Below are 10506 nucleotides of genomic sequence, written 5' to 3' on the forward strand. Positions count from 1 at the left end.
AAACGGTTATCGCAACCTGAAATATGTATAGCTTTTAACTCAAAATTATGTACAGCTGCAATCCAACAAACTTCCCGCAAACACGACTACAGAAACTCATTTCTGGTGGCGCCTGTATTCAAAATACGTACTGATACCATATTATCGCAATAAATAATCACCTTTCAATTTGTGAAATGTTTACCCCATAATTTCAAGGCTACTACACTCGTCAACATCTCCAACAAATTTATATGCAGGTTTTGATCTAAAAAAAACTCCGTAATTGAACATTGAAAATATCTTCCGTTCATCCATCCGCCACATCCTTTCAAACATGCATCAACAGAAAACAATTGATCAGGGTTTGCAAATTCATCTGATAAAATCATAGAAATTCCATTATAACTGGGCAAAAATTTCTGCCACCAGAATAAGTCACGTTTGAAATCAGTTGGAATTAATATTTTCCTATTTTTGGGGAAATCTCTTAACCAATTTAACAGCCTTGACACAAAAATTCGGCCAGAACGCACACATTAAGATACAAAATTTAATTTTCCCAGCAATGATTGTAGTTCTCTCTTTGTACAATTTGTGTTACAAAGCCAATTAGAAACTAACTGCAGAATCTCTGACAATCTTTGAGTATCAATAGAAATTGTCATGTTCTCAGAATCAAATAAAATGCCAATAAACATCATTTTTGTACTAGGCGGACAAGCTTTCTCAAATGATTCTTCAATGCCACAATTCTGTAAAATAAGACCCAATTTGCAATAAGCATCATCACTGCTGGAAGGACTATCACATCCAACCAAATCATCTAAATAGTTCAAAATATCTATACCCAGGTTTTGACACATAAATGCAATAGCATTTGTTGTTCGCATACATATATATGCCGCAGATCTCAACCCCATTGTTAATACACGATCGTAATACAAGTGGCCTCTCCATTTGTAACCTAGGAGATGGATATCACCGGGGTCAACGACAAATTGTCTATAATCCCGTTTCAGGTCCCTCTTAAACATTCTGCAATCTTGACCTTTCCTCTTAATTAACCTAATAAAATCATCAACCGTGGGATACGAAACTGAAATCTCATCGCCTAAATAACGATCTTTGGAAATACCAAAATTAACCGCCTCGCCCTCTGGAAAGCTCAAATCAACAATAACCCTGCGTTCTATTGAATCCTTTTTAGGAACGGAATTTAAAGGAGATAAAGCTGAAGGACAGCTAAACGGATTTGCCTTAAATGGTCCAACAATAGCTTTATACGAACTTTCTTTTTTCAAATATTTAGCAATATCATCTGGAAAATCAATAGCCCCCGAATGATTACGGAAAAAAAGATGACCTGAACGGGCTCCCATCGTGACCCACCGGCCATCCATACTCCAAAAAGTCACAAACCTGAGCGTCACTATAATTCTGTAACAAACTTCTCAAAAAAAGAATATTAATTTTAGAGTAAATTGGAATTCTACAACCTTGAAAATTGTACAATCCAGATTTTTTAAAAATGTTATGAATAGATACAAAATTTTGCATATCATCTATACCCAAATTACTTTTACAACAAAGATTACATTTAAGTGAATGTCTAGAACCCCATAATGTCTTTTGAAAATTAGGTAACAGAACATGTTGATTAAGTCATTCATTATGATGAGGACATGAGGAAGAACATTCAGGATGATGACTTTTAATTTTGTCTAATCTATAACAAGTGGCACAAAAATGATTAACCTCACGTTCTACACCTCTAATCAGAATTTTATGTGGTGATGTTTTTGAACATTTATTTTTCTGAAATAACGAACAATACCATAAAGTATGTGTCTTAGTCTCTTTTTTGGCCCCAAAAGAATGCTTCTTATCGAACTCTTGATTAACATATTTAGACAAAAGAGGAACTTCCAAATTATCAGGAGTATCTTTCCAGGTTTTAACACCCATTTCAATTTGTCTCAAAAATGCAGCGTAGAAGTCGAGTAAAGATTTCCACTGATAAATGGAACTGTAATATACATTTTTTTTCAAAAGAGACAATCTAGTATTTCTCTCGTTAGCTTTAACTTTGCTTGACCCAATTATTTCTAATTCCCCTGCAACAATCAGCTTTAAATCTAAATCTTGAAATGAAACAGATTTATTTATATATTCGTACGGAAGTGTAGTATTGGGCGAAGTTTGTGGATACTGCACGTCATCGCTTGCTTTAGCAACTATAGCAGATTTAACCTTTCGCTTTTTAAGTGATTTTTTTTTACATGACGAATCTTTACCTGATGTACTAGAAGTATCATCATCAGTACTAGACTCGAATGAATCAGAATCAGAACTATCAGATGACTCTGATATTACTCTTGACTTGTGTTTTGTCACCCTTGAGCTACCCGACTTTTTGGCCTTAGCCGATTTAACCTTCGGGACATAAATACTGTCTTCCGAATCGGAATCAGAATATTGTAAAGGAACTTTTGAACTGTTCTTTTTCAAAGATTTGTTTTTACGTTTACGTATATGCAAAGAAACATCATTCTCACTAGTAGAACTATCTTGAGCAATTTCACTAGAATCAACTAAATCAAAAATGAGAAAACTAAATTCTAAATAGTAAGGCATATTTACTTGATAAAAAATAGACATATTTACTTGTTGATAAAAAAAAAATATTTTCATTTCAGATGCATATATCACTTGAAACTGATATACCAGACCATTGTTGTCAGTTTGCTCTCTCCTCTGACAGTGGAGAGTACAGTGTAGCATGTTCACACTCCCATGATGCTGCATGTGCAAATTGTAATGATTTGTATCATGTAATTGAAGGAATCAAACAGGCTGCAGGAGAAGTGGAGTTTGAAAGTGAAGACCAGAAAGATGACATTCAATATTCTTTGTCTCAGGTATTTAGAAAATGTCAACATTTATGTTTACGAAAACCAAATTTGGGAATTTAAGTTCTTTGCCTTAGTATGAAAATATTTGGTTCAGTTTTAAATCTGCTATATGACGTCAGCATGCAAATCATGAAGCAGTGTTAAAGTCTGAATGTTGCTCCCATAGATTCAAGGTTAAAAAATACCAAAGGAAGAAGTAAAACCCCTACCAGTCATGCCAGTACTTTGCTAACACATTTTTTTTTATATATATATATATAAGTAACTGAAACTACATATACTATTTTATTTGATCCAAGGATGCAATAAGTATTTTACATTTCTCTGTTTGGGGAATAAATCAGAAATCAGACAATTATCCATTGTCAAATAAATCTTATATCTGACATCGGTTGGTGTCTTATGGATATTCTAATGCAATTATTGGTATAGATGATTCTGATTGGATAATAGTAAATGTAAACTTTCTATCTTCTTGTTACTGTAACTAAAATAGCTGACTTTCTTTAATGAAACTTTTACACTAAAATAATGATTGAAATTGAATTATGTATTTGGTTTGCATTAGAAAATATCTGTGTACCTACATGTCACTGCTACTAAATTAGGGACAGTAAAACTACTGGAACGTCCTCAAAACATTTAATTCAATACCATTATATCTCTTAATTTCCCCCACTTTTGCCTCATAAAGCTTAGGTTTATTAAAGGAATAACTGTAGTATTTTTTCTGTCTATGAAGAAATAACATAAAAAATTTGGTGCACACTGAATAACGAGCGTAGCGGGTTATTTAACAGTGTACACCACAGTTTTTTTATGTCATTTCGAATAGACAGAAAAAATATTAGTCATTTCTTATAATTTAATTCTAAATTCCATTTTAAACCGTAGAAAACCATGAAAAAACGTTGATGACGTCATGGTCACATGACTAAATTATGTCTATGGGCTCATAACAAAATAACATCAACCAATCAGAAGACGTGTTACATCCAAAATTAAATTATTATCTGATGTCAAAAACATCTATTCATTTCATAAACAAATACTCAGAAAATCAGAGGATAACAGCTATCAACATCTAACACAAAAAATGAAAATAATGAAAACAACATAATTCCACCAAAAACCAAATGTCAGAAATAATTTGTAATATTTTTATAATAATGAGCAACCAGGTGGTATAATTTTTTGAGAGCAGATCTTAATTTAATTGTTTTAAATATTTATCTTGTATAATATTACCTTTAGAGAAAGTAGTATTCTTCGTTAGCAATATTTTTTCTGCACGATTTCGAAATGTGAACAAGCAGAACTAATGTTTATATTTTCTAGCAATGACCTTATATTCAAATGACTGTATATGTAAAAAAATTTTCAGAGTGTAAAGGCGTTGGAAGAATGGAAAAAGCACTTACTGAGATCAGTTAATCAAGATAGAGCTCGAAGTCATGTTATAGAGAATTTATCAGATGGGGAAGTAGTTATAGAGAGGGATTGGGCAATGAAGCTTCTTCCCATGATGTACAGGGAATCACAATCAAAGTGGCTTGCCAAAAGAGGAATGAATTGGCACATAACAGTTGGCACATACATAATTGATAGTGTTTTACACAGTCACACTATTGTCCATATATTTGACAATGCCAGTCAGGATGCTGTAACATCCAATGCAGTTTTGAAAGATTCCGTGTTAAAATTAAAAGAGAAAAACCAAAATTTGACCAAAGCATTTATAAGATCAGACAATGCTGGTTGCTTTCATAGTGTGGAGGCAATTTTTTGTATTCCTCTTCTGAATGAAGTGAGTGCTTTAAAGGTTGTACAAGTGGATTTCGCTGACCCACAAGGTGGAAGAAGTATATGTGATAGGAGAGCTGCACATATCAAAGGGTCCATTAGAAATTATGTAAATGAAGGGAATAATGTCACTACTTCAAATGAATTTTTGAGTGCTGTCATCAAATCTAACATTAAGAATGTTCAAGTTGTTACAGCAACACCACCATGTGGAATTATTGTAAAAAAGGCAGTGAAAATTAAAGATATTACAACTTTAAACAATTTTCAATATCATGCTGATTATGTATTGGCTTTTAAGCAATACCAGATTGGAAATGGCGTAAAGATCCTAAACACATCTGCTCATATCTATGACAATTTCCCATCTGTTACAATTCTGAAATCAAATTCTACAGATGACGTTGTAAAGGTTCCTAAACCAATAGCTGCTACTGCATGTACTGAAGATATAAATCCTGCTGTATCCAACAGAATGAGCAACAACAATGATACCAATACTCAAATTGCAGACAATAGCTCTTTCATCTTCACCTGTCCGGAACCGCATTGCCTCCTCACTTTCATGAGATATGGAAATTTGAGTAACCATCTTGATAAAGGTGACCATCAATGCAAGACAGAACTGAAATCCCTGTCAGACAAATCTAAGGTCGAGTATGTTAGGCAAATAGATACCAAGCAATCTATGCTTGTAAGAAGCTCAGTTAATCCTTCAGCTGAATGTTCTACCTTAGTTAGAGGATGGGCCTTAAAAAACAAACGTTCTGTTAAGAGATTTTCCAGTGAACAGATTGGGTTTTTGAAAAAAATGTTCCAAAAGGGGGAAATGACAGGACATAAGTATGACCCCGAGGAGGTATCAGTTATGATGAGAACAATAAAAAAAAATGGGAAGAGAAGGTTTTCTCAAGATTTATTCCTGACTCCATCACAGATTTCGAGCTTTTTCAGCAGACTATCACTAGAAAAAAGAAAATCAGCACAAAACAGTTATGAAAGTGAAGACTTTGTTGCTGAAGAGTATGAAAACAATATAATTGATGCCAGAAGCCTGACAATAAATATGAATTAATAGTATATTGATACATGTATTTTTCAGATTAAGAAGTTATTCAAGATTTTAGGCAAATACCATATATATACATCAAAAGATACATATATACTGTAGTTCTGTTCATCTGTCTAAAAGTTGAATGATAAATCAAGTTTACTTTGACTTAATCTCATCAAAATAAATGACATTGTCTAGATTGATGTTTGCTGGTGGAGCAATAGCCCCTTTTGACTTTATTATTCACTTAAATAAAGAGTTTCAAGATTTCATTCATGAAAAATTATACACCTTTAATAATGCACACACATATATGATGTGTATATACAAAAGAAGATGTGGTATGATTGCCAATGAGACAACTATCCACAAAAGACCAAAATGACTCAAATTTTAGCAACTTTAGGTCACCGTACGGCCTTCAACAATGAGCAAAACCCATACCGCATAGTCAGCTATAAAAGGCCCCGATAAGACAATGTAAAACAATCTTGTAGTTTTCTTGTATCCTTTATAATTTTACTATAAAAAATATAGGAAATTCAAAAATGTTCATTAATGTAAGATAACTGTTGTCTGTAGAATAGAAAAACATATTTTGATTATAGACGCAGTGGCGGATCCAGAGGGGGGGTTCCGGGGGTGCGCCCCCCCCCTTTATTTCTGCCGATCAATGCATTTGTATAGGGACATATGTTTTGCACACCCCCCCCTCCCCCCATTTGCCCTGGGTAACACCCCCCCTTTCGAAAATTCCTGCATCCGCCCCTGAGACGCTAATGCATTAGAAAATTTGTGACTATTTCTTCTCAGTGTTATGCTCTATACACATTTGTTGATAAAACTCCAACATATGCAAGTGCAGTTAAAAAAATGGACATGTATAAGATTTTGATTGAATTAAAACTTTCAAATACAGATAAAAAGACGAGTTTTGGCTTTTTATGTGGTTCTTATTTTAAGTCATAAAGTTCTTGAATGTGCATGGAAAATGTAGGAAAGGTTAACAGATGTCTAGATTTTGATCTGAAGCAGCTTAAATCTTATGTAACCACTGTTATGGACACAAATTTTTAATGTTGTATACAAAAAACAGGTTGCTATGTTTTAATGTAGATCTTAGGCAAATGTGTTATGTTTTTTGCAATACATTACCATTTTCTTCCAAGACAAAAACATTATTTTTAATATAGTTGTTATGGAACTGAATTTGTTGCTAAGGCATACAACTGTATAGATGGTTGCTAGGGAGAAATTATTTTTCAATTAAATCATTTATCATGTTTCTTTTTTTGTAAAAAGTTTGAATGCAACAAAAAAAAATTGTTTGCATTTTTATTGAAAAAGGGGGGGGGGTTGCTATGGTGTAAAACTGGTTGCTAAGGACTTTTTCAGCTATATTGTCTTTTTTATGCAAGTTATTTTCTTTCTATTACAACTAATCCTATAAAAAAGATTATTCTGCAAATGAATTTAGCTTAAGCATTCAAAATTTGTAAAAATGAAAATTAAGCAAAAATGTGATTTTTTAACACGATTTTCCCAATATTTTTATAAAAAGGCTTCTCTTTTTTATTTTTTATTTTGATAAAGATACTCTTGGTCATTTGTATGCAACATACATTTTTTGCCTATTTTGTTGCAGAGTTGAAATATTCAATTTTATGTAAGAGGGCTATTTTAGAATTTTGTTATTTTCAAAAATGTCTCAAATATTGGTTACCATAGCAACCCAATAACCAAAACTATTTTTTCTAAAGTATGTTAGTTTAGAAACTTTGTTTATATTACATTACTCTACTTATAAATTGAAATGTGTTCAGTAGTAGAAAATGCAAATAAAATATACATGAAAATCATAGAAAATGAGTTTATTTTGGTATTATAAGCCGTTTCCATGGAAACTTCTGAAATCATTAATAAATGTGACTTTAAATTATTCAAATGCCAAAAAACTGATTAGTACAAATAAGATGGTAAATTTAGAATAGAAAAACAAGGGAAATTTTTTTTCAAGTTTCAGGCCCAAGCTTGATGTTTCGTGGCATTCCCTCTTAAATTATTCTTTTTTAAAATATCTGATAATTGTTTCTCTACTAATTTTGTCAACACTTTCCTTTTTTCTTAATTTTTCTAAATTGATCTCACCCTTCCTTTTAACACTTTTGGATTCCTTGGAGTCCCTTGTTTTCGCTGACTTAGTTTTTTTACCGGGTATTACAGTAGATTTCACTTTAGGTGCACTCGACTGTGGCTTGTGCGGATTGTTCGACTTCTCACCTGCACCTTTCTCCTTGACCGGATCAATTAGTTTACACGACTCCCTATTTTTTAAACGCGTTTTAGGGATAGCCCCTTGTTTTTCAAAATCAGATTTTTCAAGTTTTCTTTCTTTTTCCGAAATACTTATCTCTAAATTGTGGATCCGATGTTCCAACCAATCTACTTCATCGTCAGGTGAAGTTTCGTGATCAAAAATGTCAGAAGTTGGATCCGAAACATCGAGTACGTCCTGATCAAAATCAAATTCACTTAACGGTTTATAATTTTTTCTAGCTTTATTTCGTGTTAAGCATGGTAAGCCTCCTGTGTAAGACAGGGTAACTTAAAACAAATTTGTATAAATTCTTGCCAACAAACGACTTGATACAAAAATTAAAACACAAAAGGAAAATTAGTCAACAAAATAAGTACTTACGAAAAATAAAGATACAAAAGTTTCAAAGCTCAAATAAATCAAAAGAAGTTGCCATGCCTCACAGGATGAACTTTTAACGGAAAACACAACACTAGTTTTCGGCTATCGACGGCAGAATGAAAAACTTGAAATTCTTTAAATCACAAGTATATAAAAGAACCAATCAAAATGCATTGTTATGTTATAAAATTCATAACAAGTTGTATCATTAGCTGTATGTTAAGAACCGAAATAATTCGAATAGTATAAATAATAAAGTCTATTTCTTTTATTCCCAGTCGCCAATTATATATTTTTAATTAATTAAAAATAGCACATTTGACATCAAACACTGTGTTTTAATCGATGTTTTGACTTTCAACTAATCCATGTAATCGGAACCGTTCCCTCATACATGTTCATTCAGAAAACGATTATTCATTGATATAGAGAAAATACGATGAAATATTAGTATGCACACCAACAATTAAGTTAAGTTTCAGACATATATTGAATTTTAATCAGAATAGTTAGGCACTGATTCTTCATCTATAGTGTGTGCAGGAGCACGTGTGTTCCTTGTGCTCAAGACAAACATATTTTTTTATTTCATAGTTTGTTTTATTATTTCCCTTATTTTTAATGAAATACATTTTTTTGCTTCCCATCTGAAAATGAAATTTAGAATCAAATATTCATGTTCATTGACCATAACAACGATGAAAGCACATCATATAACGATATTTCGACATCATATAATGAAAAAAAAAACCGAACGAACCACATGATATAAGATGATGCGCCCATAATTTAACGACATAACCACATATACAGACGTGTACAAATAATTAATATGCTAGCTTTAGCTGGCACTTATGGTAGAAGCATCGTTTTGGAAAAAAGAACGATAACTCTCTCTACACGACCCATCTGAAAAGTTTCGTCACTCTCGTAAAATCTTTACGATTATTTTTTTTAATGGCGGCCGAATTTAACGTTTTAACGCGATCTTAAAAAAACGGGACAGATCGGAATAATTTCGATGTTAAATACAACATGAATTTTTATTTGTTTGATAAAACAAGAATTCAGAAATTTTGGTAACTTGTGTAGCTTATTTAAATTTTATTGTACCACGGACATTACCGAAGTTCGGACAACAACATCTGACGTCACGTTTCGTCTACTTCAACATTCCATTATCAGTGAGGTCAAAACAAATAACCTACATAATCACAGGTACTTCATTTAAAAGTCACAAAATCATAGTAAACGATAACATATTTAGCGTAAAAGTTCCGTCCAGCCATGGGAACACAGAAAAAACCTCTGCAGGCAATACATTTCGGATTTGTTTTATAAAACTTCGGTGCAAAGGCACTTGGTTCTGTCAAATTATGTGGGGTTTACTGTACTGGTATGGAAAGTAAACCCCCACATTGACACAGAATCAAGTGTCTGTGGTCCGATTTTTCATAAGGAGGGCCTGCTGACGGGGCGCTCTAGTCATGCTTCAGTTATTCTTTATGTAGTCAACAATGTTTCCCAAGAAAAGGGGGAGTCCCCCCTCTGGATCCTATGGTAGCCTACAGACTAATTCAAAACTTAACAACCTATGGTAGCCCACAGACTAATTTAAAACTTAAAAGTTTAAAACATAAAAAAATATTCAAATTATTCACAATCTTCTAATTCTGTACTTCCTTTGGCAAACTCTCAAAAAATCATTCAAATTTTATTGATTATATCACACCTTACATATGTATACAGTCCCAGGAGATGGATACTGTTTTGTTTTCTCTCTCTCAAGTTTAATCATAAAAGGAGACTTGAGTCTGAGTAGTACATTTAGAACTGACTACTGTATATAATGTATGCTCCCATATTGTCCAAATTTGGATTTTATGGGAAGATGGAGTTCTTATGATAACCCATGAGAATATCATGACTTTGATAGGTATATACAGGGCATGTTACTTGGAAGTGTTTGGGGTACATCCTAAAATTCTAGCTACAGCAGAATAGTCGCCTGCATATTTTATGCATCAGTTTAAACCTGTCAAATCAAAACATTTTCA

At 32.7% G+C, this 10506-nt stretch overlaps 2 protein-coding genes across 2 annotated transcripts; one reads left to right on the forward strand and one right to left on the reverse strand.

The window, feature by feature from the left end:
• Positions 1-518: 518 nt before the first annotated feature.
• Positions 519-1361, reverse strand: LOC134701158 (uncharacterized). The gene has a single exon (XM_063562301.1). The coding sequence runs from the start codon at positions 1359-1361 to the stop codon at positions 519-521; it is 843 nt and encodes a 280-aa protein (XP_063418371.1).
• Positions 1362-2678: 1317 nt separating this feature from the next.
• On the forward strand, positions 2679-6337 carry LOC134701159 (uncharacterized). The gene is made up of 2 exons (XM_063562302.1): positions 2679-2900; positions 4279-6337. The coding sequence occupies exons 1-2, from the start codon at positions 2679-2681 to the stop codon at positions 5770-5772; spliced, it is 1716 nt and encodes a 571-aa protein (XP_063418372.1). The 3' UTR covers positions 5773-6337.
• The last annotated feature ends 4169 nt before the right edge of the window (positions 6338-10506 follow it).

The sequence above is a fragment of the Mytilus trossulus genome, unplaced genomic scaffold (assembly GCF_036588685.1).
Source record: "Mytilus trossulus isolate FHL-02 unplaced genomic scaffold, PNRI_Mtr1.1.1.hap1 h1tg000233l__unscaffolded, whole genome shotgun sequence".
In the NCBI taxonomy this organism is placed as follows: Eukaryota; Metazoa; Mollusca; class Bivalvia; order Mytilida; family Mytilidae; genus Mytilus; species Mytilus trossulus.

Coding starts and splice junctions, on each gene's coding strand:
- LOC134701158 (XM_063562301.1), bottom strand. CDS start 1,361: ATGGGAGCCCGTTCAGGTCATCTTTTTTTCCGTAATCATTCGGGGGCT.
- LOC134701159 (XM_063562302.1), top strand. CDS start 2,679: ATGCATATATCACTTGAAACTGATATACCAGACCATTGTTGTCAGTTT. Junction 2,901..4,278: donor TTCAATATTCTTTGTCTCAG/GTATTTAGAAAA, acceptor AAAAATTTTCAG/AGTGTAAAGGCGTTGGAAGA.